We start from the raw sequence: 27,348 nt of genomic DNA, 5'->3' as shown, positions 1-27,348 counted from the left end.
TGCAGCACACATAAGCGAAACTACAGTGCGGACTCCCTAATACAACGGTTTCACATTATGGGAAACCAATACGTAGGTGATGTCGATATATTTAATATTAACTTTGCGAATTTTGTGGATCACGTAAAAGATTTATTCCAACACTATTCCTAAATAGAAGTTGTATTTTTGGAAACCATTAAAAACGCTGTATTTTTTTAATATATGTGTTCTTATCCTTTTTTGATTATTTCTTTCTTATGTTTCAAAATTGTCTGTCATAAAAATTGTACCACCTACATATAAAAGCCCTCTGGGCGTTAAATAAATACATAATCTGATGTGCCAAGTGAGTTATTCAATTTCCTAAAGTACGTATTCGAAACAAAGCCTCACTCGGAATGGGGGGGATTCGAGCAGCCGCCATGTTGAACTAAGTCTAGGAGAAAAAAGGATGCAAACATTGCAAACTGATAATCCTCAAAGGACAACCATTCTCCTTGCATTTGTTGGTAGTATCAACAACCGTAATAGTTGAAGTATTAAATTGGCAGCCACCCCCAATTGTTCCACCCCCAGTTTCGTGCAAGCCGAATATCGCATACTGAATGTGTTATCGCTCGTGTTTTGATCAAATAAACTGTGCAAATGCCCAAAACGCTGTATTACGATACTCTTAATCACGGCTTAAAAATATCTTCGTATAAGACGGAGTATCAAGTAACATGTAGATATTTTTTAAACAGACTTGTCACGCAATATCAAGGCTGAAAGTGATTTATACAAGGGGTCGCTCCAACCTAATTGGGTCAAGAAGCCGAAATTATAAGGCCCGTGGTTGGAGGGGCCCTTAGCCCGTCGAGGGTGCTCGGAACACTCTAAAAACCAAAACCGAGCCACGACAAATACCTCCCCGAGAGGAATCTGTGCGCGGCACGGTAATTCCATTGGTATTCGTGACAAATCGAGAAACGAAACGAACAAAGGCCCAAAGTAGATTAGTTATTGTCGTGTCATTCAAGTGAAAAATCGCCCCGTAAAATGAAGGAGTATTCTTTGTTACGGAAAATTGGTACCTTCCAGCTATGAATTATTAATTTCTCGAGGTTAAATTGAAAATTTGGATCTTCGCAGTTATTGATCAAATTTTCCAAGAAAAATTCTCCGTCACTATCTCATATTATAATGGATGATAAGCTTCTCATTGTTCGAAGGATACCCACAGTTTCATTGTATGTTATTGAAAACGGATAAAACAAGCAAATAATTATCTACCTACGTCTGTTCGGTATTAGAAAAACGCCGTTAAAGTATTACTCGGATAATAAATAGAATCAATAAATATAATAATTATTTTGAAATAAAATACATATTTGCCCGTCTTGATTAAAATGGAGTAAATAATATAAGATGTTTTTGCTTATATCCATAAATGGCCGAAAACATGAACCAAGGAACGATCAAACGTTAATTTTAAGCATGCCAATTCATTTATTTAAAAGCTTGAAGCCTGTATTCACACGTCGATATTCCGAGAATTTATTAAAAAGCTGGGCATATTTACCCGCAGGTCAAAGAACTTTCATAAAAGCCAACCTTGGGCGTAGTTTTCGAAAATTCTATGGAAGCAGTATAGCATGATTATAGTCAAACCGACTTCACCATTTCCCTTGATTAAAAAGTCAATTTAAAAAATATCTGGTTTTTAATAAGGCTATCGTGATAAAGCTTGAACATGGCAAAGTTAGTTACTCAGAGACCCTTACACAGAGTGGAAGGCATTATTTTTGATTCCAAAGTCGTAATATAATATTTATGTCCGTGGGACCAGCATACCAACATACCAAGTAGATACGTTATAACGGAGATAGTTGGAGAAGTGCGATACTTCGTGGTTAGCAGTAATAGGATCCATATTCGCAATCAATTTACTAAATGTGTTATGTCTACGTTCGCACATAAAGGCCATTATCTGAGGTGGCATTAGTTATAAGAACACATTTCACAGCACATTCCTATAAGTTCGCATTCAGGCCAGCTACTCCAACACTAGGGTATGTGCGGCATTTGAACCGATTTACGGTTGTACTTGTACGCGGATATTAAAGACAGGCTTGCTTACGTGCACGTGTTCTATACACACCATTATGTCATAATAAGGCTTTCAGTGATACTCGAGTCGTGATGTGTGCTACTGTACTAGTGCCACTGTGCCCATTCATCATGCGAAGCCGCGGCTCCGCACAACTTGGCGAATCTCCACAGTTAACGGCTCTTGCCACTTGAAATACTTATGGAATAACTTTTTCAATTCCGACAAAACTTGCCGTAGATTGTAAGACTAAGTCGACTATAATTTTGTTACAAAGACAAGTGGGTACTTTGGAAGAGACTTTTTAGGAGACAAAATTCCATATTGAAAGGTCGCATTAGTGACAGAACAAGAGACGATTTTTTCCTTTCAAATTAAAATTAACCAATAGGCAGAATAGAAAGGTTACACAATTCAGCATGTCAAGTATGTCTTACCATCTTATCAAACCTATCTGGTATTAGGGCATTTTAGTCAAAGTTTTTACCTACGTATTTTTATCATTTTTTATTCTTCCCATCCAGTTACTTTTTATTTATATGTTTCCGACAACACCAGATTACTAGAATTGCAGAAATTCTGTGATGTACTACAATAATAAGTACTTCCCTCAGAATGCTAATGGAAGGTTATAAGGTGGATTATTTAGTGATTTTTTGCAATTTACCACATATTGAATACAAAATATTCTTGGTGTGCAAAAAAATATTAAAAAAATACAATAGTAACATTTTATTGGAATTATAAAGTAAAGGTACATATTATTAACTAATTTAGTGACCCAGTCAGATGCAAATGTCAATGGTAGCAGAAGTCAGGGACGCCCGAGGAAGACATGGCACGACCAAGTGAATCAGATACTTGAGTCGGGCCATCTCAAGAGTCAGAACAATAGAAGAGTATGTATGAGACGATGTATGAATGTGAATGAGGCAAGGAGTGTGTGCCAAGACCGAGTTGTTTGGCGGTCCATCCTCTCTGCCTACCCCTGCGGGGAAACGGCGTGATGGTTAGTTAGTTAGTTAGTTAGTTAGTTAGTCAGTCGGTAAAGAAATATTATCGGGTCTGGCTGGGGAGCCAGTCTATTTACTTATACAAATATTTAAATAAATACATATTATGTATTTGTACAATATAATTGCAAAAAAAAATGTAGTAACTATCTAAAATATTTGATAATAAAATCGGTGAAAATACAAAATAGCAACAGAATAGCAAAATAAATAGCAAACGAATATATCTATTATAATTGTTTATAAATTTATAAACTATTCCTACGTAAAAGCCTTAACGAGGGTGGTTAAAAAATATATGGACACGGAATAGAACTAACGAATTCTAAACTAAAAAGGTTAAACGTGATTTGTTTAATGCTGGTCGAAATATACGTAAAAACTACATATTTTCTAAAAATGAAAGCCATTTAAAAAACCACCAAATTAATCGCACACACCTAAAATTAATTACGAAACCGGACTTTGTTTCATAGAATATAGTGGAAACGCACTACTTACATTTTAGTCTAAATAATTAATTAAAAATGTATGGGTTCGACAGTTGTATTTAGTAACTAATAGTAAATTTTTGAATTTGCATATTAATTAATATAATTCTTAAATATTCCGTAATACGTTATCTTCGTAAAAGCTAATCAAAATAGTGGAACAAGAAACAAAACGCAATGTAAAAACTTTATTGAAAATGCCCACAATGACTCTTGAACATGGTCCGACTTTGATCTATTAACTAGACTTCCAGGAACATTCCAGACTCCATTTACTCGTGCGTCAAATATTCTCCGTGCATTCGCTCCACATTCTAAGAATTTCTATTTTTACAAGGAAAATTACCACAACAATTTATCAAACATCATAAAATATTTTTTTTAAATGCAAATTAATTACCAATGGTATTATTAAATAATAAACATTAAAAGTGCAGAAGGTTCAAGTTATGGCCTCAGAGAGTAAAGGCAGCGAGTGCAAAGCAAGGACCAGGAGTCAAGAGCCGAGGACCTGCAACCTGCGACCAGGGCGCATAAGGTTTCACGGTACAACACAAGGGTCTGAGTCTGAGGACTTCCAAGTTTGTTAACAGTGCAAAAAGCTGCTCAAAGCGCGGGACACTCGACACCCGACCCGAGACCCCCCTGGGGGAGTTCCCCAGTTCCCCCACGGAGACAGGGCGATATCACTTCGCATTCATACACTTTTCTTTGAGAACGGAATAAATCCACAAATATAAAATCAAACGAAGTCTGAAGGATAAAAAATGTAAAAAGCATTTAAATCAATGCAATCAGTTCTAAAGACAATCACAGTTTAAAGTTAAATTGGTTTGGTTAAGCTAAAAGCGTTGACCTTACAGCCGCCTCTGGATTTGATTTGAATCAATGGAATTCCACAAACCTGTATCATGAATTAAATCATAACAAAAGTAGGTATTAGAAAGATATAGTTTAAAATAAATTTCATATCACACTGTGCATATTACAGTAGGAATACTATCAATTATAATTAGTTAACATCTCTGTTCGAGAGTTTTAAGTGGGACATGTACACAGAGATTTCCTACTTCTCAATACATTATTTATTGCTTCTCGCAAAAAACAAATCCTAGTTTTTCGCATAATAATTAACCTCACTGGGACTAATAGCCTTTATCAAGGATAACACTTTACAAATTGACGTAGGCAATATAAACTACACACATAAGCACAGACAGAAGAAAACAAAAAAAGTTATAAGAGTACTTTGCGACGGGTACTTTGCGAATGCATTGTAAAAATATTTGAACCATAAATAAATCACTATTCTCAAGAATAAACAAAGAAAACATGAAAACAATTAGGGCGACACTTTTTTAGCGCATAGACCTTATACAAAATCGTATTATTTAAGGAAGGGCAAGGATGAAAAAATATTACGACAATCGTCTGTCAACACAAAAATCTTAACACGCTTTTTAAATTTGACCAAGGAAGTGAAAGACTGTATTATATGGATATATATCTATCCATATTATATAGACTGTATAATATGGATATATATCTATCCATATTATACAGTCTGGATATATAATATAGATCTAATCTGTAAGAACATAGCCTGATACAGATAGTTTTATTATTATTTTATTTTATTTTCTTATAATCTGGAAAAACATAGCCAGATACAGAAAGTTTATTTGACCAAAAGAGGTTTTACTATGTGCCGCCACGAAGTTCCACGAAGCGTGGAGCCAAATTGAAAAAATTGAAACCAATGACTCAACAGGAGTTCCACAGGGGTCAATTCTCGGCCCAACATTATACATAATATCTTTTTCACTCATGAATAAAATATTCACCTTTGTATATTAAAACATTATGTATATAGGTACTGATGGGTGACCGGATATATCATCAAAATGATAATTCATCACATCTTTAAAAAGTTATATAAAGTCATAAAAAGTGATGAAACAAAAAGTTTATTAACTGGGTTAAGTAGGTTAGGTTAGGTTAAAATATTTCATCGTATCTAATGACTTTATATCACTTTAAGTGTGTTGAATTGTCACTGTGTTGAGTTATCATGGAACAATACTGATGATACGGAGCTAGTCATATCGCATGAAGAATTTTCCATTGCAATAAAACTCATGAAGCACGGCTTCTTTTCTTTATAGAAATGGTCACATGGTGCGGGTCTTATAATAAATAAATAAATTAAATTAATGCATATACAATCTCAATATACCATGACGCTTATAATAAAGTAGCATACATTTGAGTGTATACACAATTTTACACAGCCCAATGTGGAACCATTGAACTGGTACAATCGTATGTATATTTGGGGATAACTATAGACACGCACATGCAATGGGATACTCACATAAGTAATATTTGTAAAAGTCTACGAGCTATTACGGGGCGAATTTACAAAATTAAGAAGTTCATGCCTACAAGTACGTTAAAAATATCAGACATGGAATAAATAACGTCTTGGGGAAACTCGTGCAAGACGAATATAGGTTACATTCAAACAATCCCAAACTCTACGACTAAGCTTTTGGTAAGCAAAAGCATTTTATGCACAAAGAAGAGATATAAAATTACTATACGATTCAGTTGATTTTTTGTTCCTGATACCTTTTCGAGGGATATTATGATTTAAAATTGTATGCGAAAACCTTTTGTCGGATGAAGGAAAAGTAGATCACACACACAAAACAAGATTTAGTCAAAATGAATCTATGTCCATTCAAAAAAATACTGATAAATACGGCCAACGACCATTTACTTATCTTGTGTATTCTATATTTAATAAGAAGCCAATGGATGTAAAAAAACGAATCAACCTGCACAATCATCACAACACGGGCATGTGCCTAGCTTGGTGGTTTTAACATACCCAATAATTGTAATAGCCAAAAAAAAAACACTGAATAAAGAAAAAAAATTAAAAAAGCTAAAAAAAGGTTAACGGACCAATATTTTCTGTATTGATATTGTTCATAAATACATTAGTATTCGTTGATTAAATGCATGTAATTGTATAATAATGCCTATGATAGTGTTTATTGTGCTCCTTTGAGTGTGTGTATGCCTATGAGTACGTTGACTGTGTTATATCTATTTTATGTGTTTGTATTGTAGTCATTGTATGTTATCCTTCAGTATTTATTTTATATCATTTCTATATATATCTGGCTTATCGTTATATGTGTGCTTTCGTTTTATAATTAATATTATGAACATGATTGCTGACAAATTGCTTTGGCAGTTTAGCGGGTGTTTATATTTATTTAAAAAAATCGGTTGTGATCTTTCTGCAAATATAATGTTGATAAAAAATATACAAAGCATTTATTTTATATCCAGCTGTTTTATACACATAACATTATATTTCGTTTTTTTGTACCAACATAACTTTAACAATCAATTTATGGCTAATATTTAGACTGTCAGCATTCTATATTGTAAGAAATCCGAGATTGGATGTATGAATGTGAATGAGGTAAGGTGTGTGTGTCAAGGCCGAGATGTTTGGCGGTCCGTCATCTCTGCCTACCAATTCGGAGAAACGTGTGATGGTTAGTTAATTTCGAGATTGGACAAAGAAAAAATAGACAGTTTTTAATTTCTCTTTATCCAATATTGTCTAAGTTGACTGACGATTGGACCTTCATCAATAGAGACTGGCTCTTAACTACTGTGAACTATTAAATTTTATTTTAAAATTTAAAAAAAAAATGGTTTGACTGAGGATTGAGCCTTCCTCCCAGGGACTGACTAAAATGAGTGAGCCGTGCTACCACTTAAGCCGAATCCTAATTGGATGGTACCGAGATTTATTTCGTGTATTAACAATATATTTTTTTATAATGTCATCCAATTCCAGAGAAATGCACGTGTGTTCGCGTGAGTGCAGTTGATAGAATGAATTTTCATTGGCAACGATTCTATCCGCCGAGTTTCAGCTCGATCGGATGTCGGGAAGTGGATAGATTCCATTTTATTCATTCTTAATTCTTTCAAGAAAACATAATCGAAATTCAAATAGATATATTTAAAAAATATATGTAAACCTTCTGATATTCTTTGTTAACATATTTAAGGCGATGCACTATGTCGTGTAATATTTTTAATTGAGCCGCTATCAATAATAACCCTTACGTAGATTGCGATAAGGTTTAAATTCCCGCTTAACACCATCCGCCTGTTTTGATTTATGCAAGAAAAAAACATGGCCAAAAAGTGCCTTTTATTTTATGTTGTAAATGTTCAGGCACAAATATTTTTTTTTTTTCGATCATTTTATAAATAACTTAATTGGCCACATTATACAATAAAATCATAACCGAAAATGGGTTCGTAAGTAGGAGATTTTGAACTTTAAAGCAGTTTTCATAGGCCTTTACATTATTTTTTTCTGGGCTTATAAAAAGACTTTATAAAATAATACTCGATTATTTCAGGCCAAGATGTATTCTACTCGCAGTATTTAATGAGAGCATCTGAAACATTTCTAGGCGACCAAATTTTCAAACCAAATACACATGATTTTGCATTACTACGTATGGCATCGCCTTAATTCGGTCGTTCCATCTTTAAAAAAATATCATTCTTTACACCTAGGTTCTTGATACAGTCTACACTTTTTCAGGGATAGCAATTTTGCAGATATATGATTACCAGCGTCGGAAGTGTCACTTTTTGATGATATAGGTACTAGAAGCCACTAATTTAGTTTTTGTTATTTTCAAATTAAAAATGTTATTCAGTCGACTCCTTAATCCTGAATCACAATCGCCAAAAGCATGTCTATAGGTTTTACCCTCATATATTGAAGTAGTGTCGTGTGCGTAATTGAAAATGTTACCTGGAATATCTAAATTACACAAATCATCAATGTAGATTAAAAACAATATTGGTCCAAGCATACTACCTTGTGGAACATTTAACTGGTATATATGGCAGGATTTTTTTGCTGATACGGCGAGATAATTTAATCGTTAATCTTTACAGTGGATATTGAAAGATACTGCGGATGAACTAGTCTGAATTCAAATAGAGGCCTGCGCTTCGCTTTATATTTTCGACAGACTTCACTAGATTGCTATCGCGGCAACTTTCAAAGAAAGAAAGCGATTATTCAAGATATCTCGTCCTTCTTCCGCAGTTTTCAATAGAGTTCATAAATAAAATTCCGTCTTCCATTGTTTCCAGCGAGTTTTGTGTACGTGGTAGACAACTTCATTAAGATAAAACCTTAAAATATCTCGTCTGCCTGCCCACAGCAGATTGCGCCGCCCAGACTGTGTTTGAGTTATGACAAATGATGAAATACACGAGATAAAATAAATGGAAAATTCACCTAAGCAATGTGATGCCTCCGATATTTCAAGTCCTTGAAGTTGTGATGGAGCGAACATCAAGACAGGTAGTGATCTATCAACGGTGATGTTATATATTGTGTATAAAGGCATAAACCATAAAATTCTGTTTTACGCCAATTCGGAATTTGTGAAAAATTTAAGGTAAATAAATATATTTAGAATGAGATAAAGCAAATTTTAATTCTTTTAAGCTCCAGATTCAACTATAGTTTTGTACGATACGTCAGTTGACTAAAACGAAGTACACTATTTCGCAATTAGTAGCTTGGCCAGACAGTGGCTGAGTTGGCATCGCGTCTGAGTCAGGAGTTTAATTCCTCAGCTGGCTAAGTCATCCATCACGATACAAGCAACATCTTCCGCTTACTGTGATGGTAGTAAGAGATTTTAAAATATTGCCTGGTTATTCGTATCGCGGGAATGTTTGTCTTTCTTTGATAAAATATATATTTTATATATATATATATATTTCCGCGATACAAATAACCATGTAAAATAAGATAAGCTTTCAAATTCAAAGTGCAACACAAATCAATATATTGTGATAATGAAATTATAGTGTATCCTTATAGTTTTACACAATTTGCACATTGAAAATGTTTGTAATGTTTTGTGAACTGTACAGAGGCCATGACAAACAATTTACTTTTTTAACTACGAGTATAGAATTGATAAGTAATGCATCGCATTGGGTAAATAACATTCGGATAATCAAATCCGTAGAGATGGATGATATTGCAAATGCTACAAATTTCCGGAACGAAGAACTATGTGTATTTGTTGGGTTAGCTGGAAGAAATAGGATTAACCTATAAGCTATACCCTTTGTATTTTTGTGCAATAATATTTTTTTGAATTTTGTAGACAAAATGAGAAAGGCGAATGAATTCTCCAAGATTGGTTATTGCTAATGAATGTTTTATCAATTAAAAATTAAAGTAGCCTTTTTAATTCCAAATAGCTGCAGACGATCGAAATAACGCGAATTATTTTGCAAATAAAAAAACTTTCACCCAAAACGTAGTTAGGTTTGTTCACTAATGAGCAAAGTTTAAATGGTACAGTCGGCAGAGAGATGAAAGGAGTCTGCTTCGGGTCAGAAGAGGGCGGGGGTTAAAAGGGACATTTAAAATGAAAAGAATATGTCGCGCAGATTGTAATTGCATCCGAGCGGAAGCCGCTTTATTTACGCCGAGGAGCAAACAATTAAAAACAGCCTTTGAACTGCAATAACTACCACCACCGTTCGCGCGAACTCTGTTTATGTCTTACTGTTTACCGTCTCCATTTGTTTATATGTGTTGTACCTCAATAGTAAGCGAAATATGCTTAGCATGACGCTTTGTCTGTGTGGGGGATTTTGTATCTTTTAACATTAACGCAACAACAAAAGAACACATTGTCGTTATTACATGCTAAAGCACTATTTTTTTATGAACCCCCAAAATGGTTTGTACGTAAACGCTTATCCATTTTAAATCTAAGCGCAACATTTCATTCCGTCAATGTAAATGCCAAGGTTATCGTTCAGGTTGGATTTTTCAACCCACAAGTTATCAGAAGTACCATACATTGTTGAATTAGACATTTAAAAAATCACGATGACGACAAAAGTGAAGCTTAAATTACGAACTAAGGGGTAGTAAAAGTGTTCATGAATAAGTCTGAAAACAACACAATAATAATAAAAAATAGTGTTACTCACCATTTGCGTGGGCCGCAGCGCTGAACAAGGCAAGCCATAGTATGAGTACAGCGGTACTGAGACGGCTAGGCGTCAGTAGCAGGCCCGCTGTGGTCCGTCCACCACAGCTGCTGTACCGCTGTATCATTTTACCGGCGCGGCCTCAGGTGACCGGTCGCCCCGCGCCCTCCGCCGCCTGTTCCAAGTGGACAAAAATGGACAGTGATAATAACATACAATCTCCAGGAGAGACATATATATTACCTAGACTACCAGGCGGGCAGGGTGGACACTGGACAGGGCTGGGGTGAGCGGGACACTGGTCTACGAAGAGGAGGTTCGCTAGCCACCTGGGTACTTACGTGCTGCAGTGACTGGGACAGCCACTGATCGGGAGGTTAGAACTTATTCAAGTTGGCTCAATCACAACTCGAATGAAAGGACTAATTTCAGAAAATGTCAATGTATAACATTGAACAATTTGAATTTCGGAATTGGAATTTTAAGGATAAGGATTTATTTAAATGTCAATTGTTTATAATATTGTCAATAGTTTTATAATCAATCAGTTAATTCTTATTCTATATATCACTGGTTGCAGTTAATATGGAGTGCAATTTACACTATTCTCGTTATGAGGTGAAATGGTTTGTAAAATTACATCAAACACAGACACGGTAATATCACAGATATGGAATAAGAATTCAACATTTAAATTTTAAACACATCTACTTATTATTATTTATTTATACGAAGGAAGAAAACATCGAAAATTTTACACTTAGAAAGATTGAAAAATTGATTGGTTATTCACTAATCGGGAATGTTTCAGAAAATTGTTATCACAACACACTAAACGGGTATTATCGAAGTCTTACAAATCGACTGAATAATGCAAGAAAATCACTAGTTTATAAAAAGATAACTTTTTTTATTAAAGTGCTTTTTTAAATTGTTATTTACACAGTTTTAGGTCATGTGTCTTTTTACAATATTATCAAAAAAACTGACGTAATTTTATTTTTTCTATCGATTATTAATTTGTTTTATTAGATTCGATGTCAAAATTCGGTTGCGGCCATGTTGTTTTAGGCCTTTAAACGTTTACGAATTTTCATAACATTGTTGAAATCACTAGAAATGTTTACAAGATTTTCATCCGAAGTCCATGATTTTCGGCTATCCGATTTATGTTCTTCCAGTACAGGATCCCAAAGAAATGTTTTTATCATTTTTCGTTATAGGAATCAATTCACAACCTACACTGTTTTCTTTTTAGGCCTTTCATCTTGAGGACTATTTTAACAACAAATGTTTCTGTAAACCAAGAAAAAAACGAAAATAAATTAACAAATTTAACTTTAAGACTAAATATGGTATGATTCTGAGCATAAACATGTTACTAATTCTAAACAATAATATGATTCTAATAATGAATTAAGAACCATATTGAGACCACGAGCATCATTAATAATCCGTAACTGAGTAAATCCAGTTTCATATTACTATTTTGTTCACTTTCGGGAGAAAACTGATCTCGACACCACTGTCGAAATTCAAATAAATTTAACAAGAAACTAGCAAGACAAAAAATTTAAAAAAAAAAACAGCTTTAGAGGCACTACAATTAAATCGTTGTTGTTATTGTCGGTAATACACAAAACATAAAGACTAACTCTGAAAGTAATCAATCCTGAGTAATAATTCTGATTTTATGCTTTTCTTAACAGACAAAGTACAAAGAACTACCGGACAGGTTATTACATTTTCGTGTAATTACTTTAAGTGAATTGAGGGAAAAAATTCTGCTGCCCTAAAGAGGAAGTGTACCTGAAAGGATAATGTGTTACAAAGCATTATAACATAATGGACTCCGTTCTATGTACTTCCGGAATGGTTTATTTCATCTAAATGGCTTTTAAATTTTAATGTTTTATAAAATTTAATAGTATTAAAAAAAAATCCTAAAAATATCAATTTTATAACTACGCAATTGTGGAAAACATCTAGCTAATTATTATTTTAAAATTACGAGTACCTTCCTGTGGAAAATCTATAAAAAAGGGCGATATTCGATGCGGGTATTTTTCCGCTGCTTTAATGACAAAAAGTTCGATAAAACCTCTAAAGGTGGTTCGTTTATGTGAAAATACTGGCAATAAATCGATTACCGGTAATTATTTGATCAAGCGCCAACATAATTGAAAATAAATTGCAACAAAATACAAGACTGCTGGCTCGGATCTTCTGCAGATAGTCATTAAGTGCAGATGTTCTGGTCGGGCGGAGGGAGTGGGGGGGAACTTACCCCACAACGCTCATAGTATCTTAATAGAGGAATTTAAATTCCATTTCGATGTGACCGATTTCCCGAGGATGCGGTGGGCTTACGAACCAGAGGTTTATTTATCAGATGGCTGGCACGTAAACAGCTGGATTTAACCAAACGCCATCATTGAGATAGAGCTGCGAAACCATTGCATTATTATTATTGCATTGAATTATTGCATTACAAAATTAAGAGAAAATTAATTTGTAAGTGAAATACAGAAGCCTAGCTAATCAAATTTGGGTTTACGATGCTAAAATACTATTATGATTAAATAAGAAAAACTAAGCACATTTTAACTTTGAAAGTTTATTTTTTTCTATTTTCATTACGAAACTGTCGTAATCAACTTCAAACTTAGGTTGTATTATAAAAAAAATATATTCTAATATTAATAATTTAAATATTAATTTCATTTTTTGATTGAGTCAGATTATACCGGGGCAAACATTTATAACGGTTGTAATAATGTACTCGTTTTATCTGATATAAATATATTAGTCAAATTTAGATATTCATGACTAAGTTTTCATTGCCATTGGCTGAATATTTTTTAATGACAAAGACACGCGACGCGACAGGTACTTTACAGAACTTTTCGCATAATGAACACGCCGGCGGACCACGTGAAGCGTGTGTGCTATCGAACTTGTCGTACTAAATAATTGAGTATTCTTGATTAAGGCTTGCAAAACCTCCAATTTAATAATGCCCGTAAAAATATTGTGTTAATCAACTAATGCGTTTTACACGTTCCTCCAATTGAAAGTAATTAAATTGACTGTCTCTAAAAACACCGTCTCCATTATGCTATCATCAGTCACACCGTTTTAGTATTTATGAGTATATTATGATCGTTGTTAATAAAAATAAATACAATAATTAAATGGTCTAACGTGTGATTTTGAATAAAATTTTACAAGTTGTAATACAGCAGAGACAAATTCTGAATATAACCAAAATTTGCTGGCATACGAACCAGAGGGAAGAAAAAATGCTTGTAATAAAACTCAATTTCTGAGATAAAAAATGCTTTTATCGCAAATTTACGGAAGAAGAACTTCCAGTTTCATGAGCTTCCTATTATTGAATAAAGTTTTACTGCTATAATATGCAAAAAATATACATTTATGCGTTCACAAGTCGTCGGTTGACGACAACAGAAGCAGTTGTAATGTATAAATGTTTATCCAATGAACCTCTCAGTCTGTGCGGAGTTTTCGTATCAATTTTCAATGAACGCGTCCCCAACTGGATTTACTGAGCGTTCGAGCCAAATCGGGTTCCAATTTAACGTGTAGGCTGGAAGCAGTAGGAAGTAGCCAGGTCCATATCTCATACAATTATTAACTCTTACCAATTTGTACACGGGTGGTGAAAAACACGGTTAGGTACTTATGAGATTGTTTATTTCCAGATCAACGATTCATGCTACAGCTGTTGGGAATTTCAGAGAGAAGAAATACACGACGCGAACTGTAAATAAGGTGGTTATTAAACGAGCTAATAAAAAGGTTGAAAGTCATCTCGAGCCATGTAAGAATTTGTCTTAGGAATACTCTTCGTTATTCTAGATGAAATTTACGAAGAAAAGTTTATGCAATCTTGGATACAATCATGAACATTTTACGAAAGACGAACGAATGAAATTCGCTCGACACAATCCTCACGACTGGGAAATTGTGTTTCCGTCTACACAAAAATACTTTAATCCCAGAAACGAAAACAATCAAGGCTTAAAATAAAACCGTGTTAACTTATTTGGCCCGGTGATATGGCACGTATATGGGCACGTGTAGGTTAACTTGTTCCTGTAAAATAGAAGACCTTTTCTCCAATTTAGCTATTCAATTGTTGTGTGGCCATTGTTCCGCATGTGATTTCCACCGAATAAAAGAGGAGCTCGCGGTCGGCATCGCGAGCTGCGGGAAGCCGGGGCCAGGGCAGGCGGTGTCGCACGGATAAGTAAACGGACCGAATTGTTTAAAGCAGTGCGGTGAAATTTACGCCGGCCGAATCGAAATCGGCCTCATTAGGGGGGGCGGGCGACTCTGCACCTCCGCTGAACGGGTAGGTTCATTTACCGCTGCAAATCGGTAATAAAAAGCGTCCGCGTTTATCTACCAGGACGTGGGAGGACGGCTACCTCAGACTGAAAGGCTCACCACCTCTCACCACCTCGCACCGCATAGCACCTGCACAGCGAACGATAAAACTAAACTTTCCCTTTGTTTCTTTCCAGCATTACAGATAGAATGTTGACATTTCAGCTAAGAAACAATTTTATCATTTATGATAGAACTAATAGATAGAAGATTTTTGCTAGAATTTATCAGTACCTTGATTATCAAGATATCAGCTTTTGGGTGTATGATAAGTGCAAAAAACTTGGGCCCTCTTTTGTTGGATATAATTGTGATGACATAGAATGATGATATAGAATTGACCACCAAAACAAAATAAACCGGTACTTCTTGAAAGGTTTAAACTTTCTTCTGAGAAATCTATTTACGCTCTCTAATTCAAAGAAGTGGGTGCACGCACTGCGATTAAACGCGGCGGATTTGGAATAGCTGAAAACGCCAAACCGCATACAAACACACACTGCGGCTGGCGTTTTTACTTAATTCTAATTCAGTACCATAGTTAAATAGAAACAAAAAGTAAAAGTTAAGTAAAAACGCCAGCTGCAGTGTGTGTTTGTACGCGGTTTGGCATTTTCATCTATTCGAAATACTGCTGCGTTTAATCGCAGTGCGTGCTAAGCCTTAGGCCATATGCACATAAGGCGATGTGTAAATAGGTCGTAAATAAGCCTACGAAAAGAAATACATTATAAAATCGGTCAACGAACGTTTCGATTTCACGACTCACTTTAGTGTTTTCATTTTATTAAAGATCTCCAAAACATCAAACATGTTGATCCCTTTACCTCCGTAAAGCTTTCTGGGCAATGATATTGATGAAATACCGTCATAAAAATTCACATAACTCTGCTACCGAAGGAATATATAATATAGGTAAAACCAGGAAAGGGTAAATAGAATTCAAAGTAAAGCATGATAAAGAAGGATGGAGGTTTTTCAGAACTATAAAAAAAAACAATAGTCCCGCAACCCCTAGTGGCTCCGTTCCCGCCAGCCCCGCGCTCCCCGGTCCACCGGACCAATACATTTTATTACCATTCTCACACCTTAAACAAAACTAACAAAAACAAATAAAAAGTTACCGCTTTGTAGCAGGCACACACTAATGTAATGGCATTGTTTGATATTCTAGGTGTTGCTGGTTGCGTTAGTGGCAACTCTCGGACTTATTCTCCAATGCAGAAAATAAATTATTGCACAACAACAGTGTGCAATAATGATTTTATAAAGTTTTCCGATGTTAAGTGATTTCAATGCTTGACAGCTGTTTCGTCTGCTGAAGGAATGACTAAATTAAGAAGGTAATGTAATTGGTGTAAATGTAAAAAAGTGCTACAAACATATAAATTTGTTGTTAGCGTTCGCGAGGTAATTTATTGCTTCCAAAAAGCCTTGTTCTGAGTTTTTTTTTATGTTACAGGATAATGACTGTCCAATGTGACAGTTAACAGAAAACAAATCCATAGCTCCGGGCCGGGCTAGGGGTCAGCGGTTTTAGCTAAATCAAACGAAGCCGATGTAACTATAAACCTTAGGAGAGTATTTCAGACATCTTCCACCCTTAATTATCCCTTTGAGGTACCGCACGTAAAATAATTTACTAATCTATTACTTCATAGAACCAAACATTCTTAAACTATAAGGCAGAACACTATTCTTATTTGTTTGTGTGCGCAAAAACTCTCAGACAGAGAAGACTCGAGAGAGCTCTAGCTCCACGATTTATAAATTTGCAAAGGTTTTTATGGCAGATTATCTAAATGAGCGAAGCTATTTTCTTAAGTACCCTCATTTCAAAGTGAAAAGCTTTGAAATATATATATACATATATAATGTGATTCAATTGTAACGTAACGTACGTTATTATCTATGCATTCGTAGATGGCGTAGTTTTAATTATTTTATGAAAATACACTTTTTTCAAGTCATGTTTTAAAATGTAAGACGAATTATTGGTTTGCGCCCGTGCATGCGCGTATGAATATGAATAAATAGTTCTGTCCGTAGAAAAACAAAATTCTTTCAAAAAAGGCATACAAATACAATAATGTATCGGTGATTCCATCCAACATTGTATTTGTTTACCTTTCTAGAAAGAGCTGATTTTTTTATACGGATAAAAAAACTATTTATTCGTATTGCGTATGAACGGGCGCAAACAACTAATTCGTCTCAATATTTTGAAGCGTAACTTCCAAATGTGAATTTTCATAAAATAATTAAATTTACGTATATATTGTAACGTACATTAAGTTAAGCTTTGTAGAGATTCAAGTGTCAGGTAAGTACCTACCTAAAAGTTTTTCCGTAATCCGAAAAATGGTGAAAATTAATTATTTAATGATAAATTCCAGGTTTTCATTTTCAGAAAGAAGTTGATTTACGGAAGTAATTTTGGGATTCCAAAACGCTTTTATGTGATTCAGTACAGGAGAGAATAAGTAAAAAAATGTTTTCACATAATGTCATGTTTTTCCTTCTCTTTTCGTATATCTTTGAACTTGTTTGTGGAAGGATTTTAAGAGATTCGAAGTTAATTTTAACTTCATACCAAATTATTACGGAAGAAAATGCTTAATTTATTTCGACATCAAAAAAAATATTGAGTTACATCGTTTTCTCAGTATTCTATGACCTAACCTTTGTCCGATCTTTCGTGGATTTTGAACTTAGGCATCGAATACCTGAATAATGAAAATAACAACAAATAAGTGGGTATAATTTTAACAGGCTCATAATGATTCGCGGATCAAATTACTTCTAAAGTGAAGATTAAAGAGGATGGTTCGATTCTATAAAAGAGATAGGAAAATACTTAATTAAAAATGTATTGAATTTAATACATCGTCAGGAATTCTAGATTTTTCTCCACTCTATCCAATTGAGTTAGTCTCAAGGCGAGAAAAGGGCGACTGAATAAAAAGTTCTGATACTTAAAGAAACCAAAGACAAGTAAGTATATTCGTGGAAAGGGAGATTGTAAGTGGATAAAATATTTTTGGTAAGACTCCAGGGAGAAAATAATCCGCGTAAGGAAGATTAATCGTCGGCACAACAGCTATCTTGGATATTAAATGATGCCTGAGTTACAGCCTTATGGTCGAAGATTTATATTTTATTAACATGCAACACACAAAAACATTGACAGAGAAAAATGCTGCACGATCGATTTGACGTCGCTGAGTAGAGCGGGCACGTTGATTAATTCATTTATAGCCAATACTTACTTCAGAATCATTAATCATTACGATATAATTTGTAATAAAAAATCTATTCTAAGGAATATTCTGTTGTCAGATAGAACGAAGATTTTTTACATTGGGCTTAAGTGAGAGTGACCGCGACTCTTAATCGGTGAGAGTGACCACGACTCTTAATTGGTGACAGCGACCGCTACTCTAAATGGCGAAACATTAAAATTCCAGAAAAAAAAAACAAATTAAAAATGAAGGTTTGTAAAATGGAAAAAAAATGATTTCTATCATATATTTATGGTTCAATCTATAATTCAGCACTAACTAACGGTAAAAGTAATAATCGATTCGACTCATGATAAAAGCTGATTAAAAACCTTGCAACGAAAGGAACACTGTGTTAGCCCCGCCACTGGCGGGACAGTGGTTCAAATCCATTCAATTAACCATGCACTTAAACTCGTTTTAATCACAATACTATTATTAGGATTGCACCGCAATTTTAGCACAGAAATTCAACAACTAAGAAAAACTTCATAGAATTTCACTATTAATTATTTTTTCGAAAACGTTGCACTTCACTAACTCGTCGCAACTTTTTCAGGCCAGATTAAACAAGCACTCGCGGAGTACGCATCGTATATCGGGTGCTACGATTGCTCTACGCTCTCTATCGGGGTATTCCGCGCGGCACACACGTCGCTCCGCCGGCGGGCGCGATGCCGACTGGCCGCGCGGGCGGGCGGGGCGGCTAGAGCCGCGTACAACGGCCGTAGAGCCGGCGTAGAAGCGGCGTAGACCTAGCCGGAGTAGACCGCACAAGGCTTCACAAATCTACTCTTACTCTTTAGTGCATAAGTTTTAGGTATCACCATTATTATAGTCAAACTTACTAATGTGCAAGAAACATTGTTATGTTATTTCAGAGTTTTCGTAGAGCCAGCGTAGAAGCGCGGTAGACAATACGAAGAACAACCGTGGCGACAGTTATTAATATCTGATTTTACTAATTACTTTAAATAATATTGTTGTAGAAAATTTTAAATAAATTACCAAATTTAGGCAATATTATGGACTGATATCCCCCAATGTCCTTAAATCAGACACATTTAGAATAGATTTCTTCAACGAGCTAGTTTTTTTAACCATCTTTAAACCGACTGAATTAATATCTAATTATATAGGCACAGAATCTAATCATATACATCAGAATGTAAACAATGTGGCGAGGATCATCGGTGATTGCGGTATTCAGCTATCCAATCAACAGGCCAACATCATTGTGGCCGTACCAAGGTCATGGCGACATTAATTACAGGCTGTATGCGGTGTGCGATTATTCCCACACGAGCGCCTCAGCTGAGATGCCACAATTACCGACAACCAGCCAGTCTGACTTATGCTAGGGCCGACCGGACCGACCCGATAGTTTGAAAACTGAGAGCGAGCCCTACCATTGCTCTCTTGCTTAATATCGGAGTCCGGCCCGAAACCCTATTTATGTCAGTAGAACACACTGCGCGTATGCGTAACCCACAGATTAATAACGGTCGTTTTCACATATAAAGCTGAGCCGTTAAGTAGAAAAAAAATTATGCTAAACAAAATCTCCGTGTGGTGGCTGAACGTAATTTCACATAAAATAACACAATAAAGAGGACGTCAACTGAACTAACTAACCATCACGCGGTTTCCCCGCAGGGATAGGCAGAGAGGACGGATTGCCTAAACAACTTGGTTTTGGCACACACTCCTTGCTACCATTCACATCTGCGAACCTTTGAGGACGTCAACTGTTTATATGGATAATGAGAAGCGTTAAATGACGTAAAGGAGTGAAAATCACAAAGTTGTTAACAAACTGACGACAAAAAATAAGTTATACATTATTGGATCATGTAAGGAATAAAATAAGTTATGCATTATTGGATCATGTAAGGAATAAAATAAGTTATGCATTATTGGATCATGTAAGGAATAAAATAAGTTATGCATTATTGGATCTTGTAAGGAATAAAATAAGTTATGCATTATTGGATCTTGTAAGGAATAAAATAAGTTATGCATTATTGGATCATGTAAGGAATAAAATAAGTTATGCATTATTGGATCATGTAAGGAATAAAATAAGTTATGCATTATTCGATCATGTAAGGAATAAAATGAGTTATGCATTATTGGATCATGTAAGGAATAAAATAAGTTATGCATTATTGGATCATGTAAGGAATAAAATAAGTTATGCATTATTGGATCATGTAAGGAATAAAATAAGTTATGCATTATTGGATCATGTAAGGAATAAAATGAGTTATGCATTATTGGATCATGTAAGGAATAAAATAAGTTATGCATTATTGGATCATGTAAGGAATAAAATAAGTTATGCATTATTCGATCATGTAAGGAATAAAATGAGTTATGCATTATTGGATCATGTAAGGAATAAAATAAGTTATGCATTATTGGATCATGTAAGGAATAAAATAAGTTATGCATTATTGGATCATGTAAGGAATAAAATAAGTTATGCATTATTGGATCATGTAAGGAATAAAATGAGTTATGCATTATTGGATCATGTAAGGAATAAAATAAGTTATGCATTATTGGATCATGTAAGGAATAAAATAAGTTATGCATTATTCGATCATGTAAGGAATAAAATGAGTTATGCATTATTGGATCATGTAAGGAATAAAATGAGTTATGCATTATTGGATCATGTAAGGAATAAAATAAGTTATGCATTATTGGATCATGTAAGGAATAAAATAAGTTATGCATTATTGGATCATGTAAGGAATAAAATAAGTTATGCATTATTGGATCATGTAAGGAATAAAATGAGTTATGCATTATTGGATCATGTAAGGAATAAAATAAGTTATGCATTATTGGATCATGTAAGGAATAAAATAAGTTATGCATTATTCGATCATGTAAGGAATAAAATGAGTTATGCATTATTGGATCATGTAAGGAATAAAATGAGTTATGCATTATTGGATCATGTAAGGAATAAAATGAGTTATGCATTATTGGATCATGTAAGGAATAAAATGAGTTATGCATTATTGGATCATGTAAGGAATAAAATGAGTTATGCATTATTGGATCATGTAAGGAATAAAAAAGAAATGATCCCACAGGTATTATACATAATGAGTGTTCTATCAAATATCGATGTAATTTATTTACTAGCTGTATACCACCACGCATTGCTATGGCTCATTCTGCCTGAGCTGTGTTTTGCTTTTACATCCAATAGATGGTGCTGTTTTAAAAAAAAACCTTACCTGTCACAGGTGACATCTATATAAAAAAACACGCGTATTCGAATGCAACGTTGAACAATAAATTTGTATTTATGTAGATAGATTTAGGCCCTAGTGGACTTTCGGGTGAAATAATTGTAACACAGTTGTGTTAACTATTTGTTGTACATAGTAACAATGATAAAACAAGAAAATAGTATTGATTTTTTTAAATTAAGTTATAAAGCATAAATATTTTATGTACTTGATGTTCGACAGTTTTTAATACTCGTATACTGAAGATAATGATCATGTTCATAAAAAAGGAAAATAGTCGAAGACAAACGTCAGACCCTAAGAAAGGGTAGAAATGACTTTTCTGTTCCAACGAGCAACATAGCAACGTATCAAAAGGTATTCTCGTACCTCGTTCCAAAAATAGCAAAATTGTTATTAGATTTAGGCAGGACAGATTTGGAAACATTATTAAATATGTCATCTGATAATTTATTGTGAGCGCTTAGTTGTATTTTCGCTTTTATTTCTGTTCTCTCAAAATGTTAATTTTTCTCTGTTCGCCTTTAATGTATTACATATACAAATAAATTTACATGATATAATTTTTTTTCAACTTTATAATTTGATATTACGTATCAAACAACAAAAATTGATGACATTATTAGTTTCTTATAACAGGCACTTCCTAGTGAGAAACTGATGTTGACTGTGACATAATATATTACACGCTTGTATTGCAACTTATCCTGGACGTACATTATACTTTTCATATTATTATGTTTATCATTGGGCACATATCCAATATCTATCTATGCAGTATTTGTCTAATATTCTAACCCACAATTTTATGTATAAAATGTACGACAATAAATAAATAACGAATGAGTTGGGCATAAGTGAGTAGGAACATAAAAAATCGCGTAAGATCGTTCACGAAGTGTATACTTTTAACTAACTAACCATCACTCCGTTTCCCCGAAGGGGTAGGCAGAAAGGACGGATTGCCAAACAACTCGGTCTTGGCACACACTTCTTGCCTCATTCACATTCATACATCGTCTCATACATACTCTTCTATTATTCTGATCCTTGACATGGCACGACTCGAGTATCTGCTTCACTTGATCATGCCATGTCTTCCTCGGGCGTCCCCGACTTTTGCTACCATTCGCATTTGCATCATATATCCTCCTTACACTCCTTTCTTCGCTCATTCGCTCTACATGCCCAAACCATCTAAGCTACTGCTAACAGCGATAGGTAAATAGTCAGTTGAATCGTTGATTGCGTTGAAAAATATTCATACGTAGGTATTAAAGTTCAACTATTGACGCGATTTATTTTCTATCACGTTATATTTTTAGCTAGTTATATTTTTATATTGTCCTAGTGTGAAATAATATAGAAAACCGCAGTATAAATAAGATTATTAAATTAAATTCCTCTCGAATTACCTATCTGTATTTGTAATCGAGCAAAATCTATTTATACCAATATATTAGTGGGTAAGAAGTACCTTCTTGGAAATTCCTACCTTGGCTTTGTGATTATGTGTATATCCCTGTTTGTTTCCTTTTTTGTTTCTTCTTGTTTGTTCTACTTAACCTCCATTTTTCTACTTTTGTACTGTTTCGTAAGTCAAACATATAATTTTGACATCAAAATACCAATGTAAAAATGAACCCTATTAACTCCCACCTATGTTTTGTAAGTTCCTCTCGTCCTACAATGAGTTTTGTAAGTCATCGGGGTTGCTCTAGCAAAAAATAAAAATATTAAATAGCAGCCAGTGTAAAATGAAAAATTAAAAACATTAATAAAATATATATTTAGAGACGTATAAAAAAACAGTATTCACTATGGGGTGGTAAATTGGTACATTTCAGAAAAGAAATTATGAAGATTTCGTTTCATCACGAATAAGTATAAGTAATCTCTAAATTTGCCTACAACATTATCAAATCTATTACCAAAATTATGCAGTCATTTTATTATTACACACCTGTATATTAATGTTAAGGCGATGCCGTACGTAGTAATGCAAAATCGTGTGTTTTTGGTTTGAAAATTTGGTCGCCTAGAAATGTTTCAGATGCTTTAATTAAATACTGCGAGTAGAATACATCTTGGCCTTTGAAATAATCGAGTATTTTTTAGATAAGTATTTTTATAAGCCCAGAAAAAAATAATTTAAAGGCCTATGAAAACTGCTTTAAAGTTCAAAATCTCCTACTTACGAACCCATTTTCGGTTATGATTTTATTGTATAATGTGGCAAATAGAGTTATTTATAAAATATATAAATTTATGCCTGAACATCCACAAAATAAAATAAAAGGCACTTTTTGCCATGTTTTTTTCTTGCATAAATCAAAACAGGCGGATGGTGTTAAGCGGGAATTTAAACCTTATCGCCATCTACGTACGGGTTATTATTGATAGCGGCTCAATTTAAAATATTACACGACGTAGTGCATCGCCTTAAACAAAATATATTTTTCAATTATATCAATCCAAAATGTTTGTCAAAAAAAAATTCATTTTACACATTATTTAAGGTTCCACTATTTTGATTTGTAAAAACGACGGTAGTATTACTAGGAAACTCTTCTTGAAAGAGGACTAGGTATTTGGAAAAACACAACTGAAAGAAATACTAAACATTAGTGTGTCTCGGGCCCTAAAAAATAGAGATAACACGCCGGCAGACGACTTTCGGTTTTACTAACTACCAGTAAGTTGGAACAAAGCGATCGAGACAGATAATTGTCACATCTGCGTCAGCCATGACTCAACTGGCCAATTACCAGTTTTCACTATCACATTATGTGAGCCGCTGAACAAAACGCTTTGTTACCGCGACTCTCACAGAAGATGTGTAAAGAGGTTTATGATTAATAAGCATCCGTACTCGTGTAATAAGGGGAGCAAATTATAGACGACACCGGAGCGATTCCAGAAGCATTGTTCGGCTAAATGAGAATAGGAGGATCGACTTAACATACTGACATCAAACGGAGAATTTTGCGGAAATCGAATTTATTTTGGGAAGCTGTTAATGGATATTCTCTGCGATAATGAAATACTTCTGGGCCTCCTGGCTTCTAATTTCGGTTACAGGTGAAAAATAAATTTAGGAAGTCCGCGGCGTTCATGACACCGATTTATACAAAAACAGAATGATATATAATTTGACGAGTTTTACTTTAACATCCATTTTCTTTTCCATAGAGACAAAGCAATCGGCCAGATTTTTTTAACAAATTTATGACGGTGTTCTCATAACCAATAAATACAAAAAAATGTGTTCATATGAATCACTTAGTGAGGTGATAATATAATTTAAAATAAAACAAAAACTTAGTAAACAATACTTTTAAGCTGCCCTGAAGAAACTACGGTTGTTGCGAAACCCGTTCGGCATTAAGTATAAAAAATAAAATTAGGGTTTACTAAATAAATAAATTGTTTCATATAAAAATTTAAGATTTGTTTCATTATTTTTGGGTAAAAGACGCGCATTAGTCATGAGGTAGCAGTTTCTAAAAAAAATGTGCCGACGGTATTCCCGATAACCTTTTCCGATGATTATTTTCTTAGTGTTTCTTAGAAAAAAGTTATAATTTTGTTGTAACAAAGAATTTAGAAAAGATTTATGCACTAATATTTAACTGAACTGCACTAAAACGGAAGATAAACATTGAATGATAAAAAATTAACCCTTATATGGAGCGCAGAATTTACTTAAGCGCCGAAGTAACTGTTATTCTATTCATTCGTAAAACACATTCTTCGCCATTTCCATTTCATAATATAAAACAAAAATTAAACACAGTTTAAATATAAACTCGTGCATATTCAAAGAGTTCTAATAAAAACTCAAACCAACTTTTTTAATCTCACATAAAATAAAACGGTAGTTATCGTTTTATTTAAGGAAATGTATATTTAGTTGATTTCACAAAACTACACATTTTACAGTTGCGGACAATTGCGCACAAAAATGGATTTCAAATTTCATTACAAATCGGTCTGTCGGCAAAAATAATATTTATTTCATATTCACCCTCGCGGCTGTTGGACCGCTCCGTCACATCACAAGTTTGTAATCGCTTTTTTATACCGTCCGATAAATGGACATACAAGAATCAGCGCAATCACACGGTCACCCTGCAAGGGAAGTGGATTTCAGTCCAAATTGAATACAAAATTGTTTTAAAAAAAATTTCAAATGAATTATTTATTTTCGTGTGACTACCGCACAAAATTCCCAATAGTCCCCAACTCTTCGAATCCATTGGGACAATGGTATCCCTAATTTAGGTATGTTACCCGAGTAGAAGATATATTCAAGAAAAATGCAATTATCCAAATTTATAAAAATAATATAATCAAAAAATTTGAAACCCACTTATCTAAAAGATATCAATACAATATCAAAATTCCAAAATGTAATACCAAACAAATGCAAAATAACTATAAATATTTAGGAATAAAGTATTTCAACAACCTTCCGATTGAAATAAAGAAATTAAAGGATATTATAATACTTAAATTAAAACTAAAGTTAATCTTTCAGAAATAATTGCTTGTTTTTCCCTTCATTGATATTATTATTTATCAGTCTATACTCATCTCCACTGTATTTAGATTTTGTCTCTTTATATATTGTTCCTACCATATATATACTTACTTATAGCATAATGATATTCTATTTTTCTTATAATTAGTGTAACTCTCTCACCAAGCACAAGAACCAGTTTCTTCATTAGTGAGATTGCGAACATAAATATATTTTGTAATGTAAATATATTTTTTATGTTCTTATATATTATATTAAAAAAAAAAAAAAAATGTTGTGAGATATGAGTGAGTGGGCATGGGAAGGAGAGGCTGGAAAGTACCTGGCTATTCAGATCTTGTCACCAAGTTTTGTTGTCACAGACACTGGTTGTCTGTCACAAGGACGGTACTGAAAATATTTACCACTCGAAAAACATAATTAAATTTACTTAATACTGCGTTATTTTTTTAATTAAATTTTTGAAACTGTAAAATTCAATACTGTGATTTATTTTCATACTCAAATACACGTTGGAGATGCGTTGCTTTAATATATTATTAATTCCCCTTAAATTGACTGCTTATAAAGTGAGATATTAGTTTTCTGAAATAACAAAAACTGTCGAATTGTGAGAATCGGTGATGTAAAATTTACAAAGCTTTATCCGTCTAAAAGCTCAATTAACAAATGTGTTTATAAAATAATTTCCAACATGAGCATTCAAATACCAATTAAACTTTAAAAAATAAAATAAAATTTTATTCTTTGTTTCATAAAGGTACAAACATAAAATCATTGAATTTATGTTTGTTTGAAGGAGAAATAAGATTTCGAAAACAAATTGTTGAAACTTAAACGAAGTTTTGTAGTAATTACTTTATATTATAACAATGGGCAAATCGTTAACAAAATCGGCGAGTTGTAAATGTGTACGGAAAATACGATTTACAGAAAAAAAAATGAAATACGAACGTGCGATCTACTGTTGAATGATGATCCTAATTTATCAAAAAATGATGGATAATATCCAATTTCACATAATATTCGCGTATCCAGTTGTAGTTTCGGTAACAAGGGATGGAGCCTAAAATCAATTCCGGGAACATATTATATTCTCGGCTCAAACCCGAAGTACTTGCCCGGAGTTGGCAATTGTACATTCTGATATTGAATTTCTCTCGAGCTTCGCCATACTAGAT

General features: G+C 33.9%; 1 protein-coding gene across 5 annotated transcripts in view; it reads right to left on the bottom strand.

The window, feature by feature from the left end:
• Lar (tyrosine-protein phosphatase Lar) overlaps positions 1–27,348 on the bottom strand; it is a 538,153-nt gene that overhangs the window by 208,973 nt on the left and 301,832 nt on the right. For all 5 annotated transcript variants that reach the window (XM_089633273.1, XM_089633274.1, XM_089633272.1 and 2 more), the window contains one exon: positions 10,662–10,836. In XM_089633273.1, the coding sequence (XP_089489399.1) occupies positions 10,662–10,788 (127 nt within the window). In that variant the 5' untranslated portion in view covers positions 10,789–10,836. The remainder of the gene's footprint in view (positions 1–10,661; positions 10,837–27,348) is intronic.

The sequence above is a fragment of the Hesperophylax consimilis genome, chromosome 7, assembly GCF_061612785.1.
Source record: "Hesperophylax consimilis isolate HC1 chromosome 7, BYU_Hcon_1.0, whole genome shotgun sequence".
In the NCBI taxonomy this organism is placed as follows: Eukaryota; Metazoa; Arthropoda; class Insecta; order Trichoptera; family Limnephilidae; genus Hesperophylax; species Hesperophylax consimilis.
Note: the sequence above shows the minus strand (reverse complement) of the source record. Positions and strands in the feature narration are given on the sequence as shown.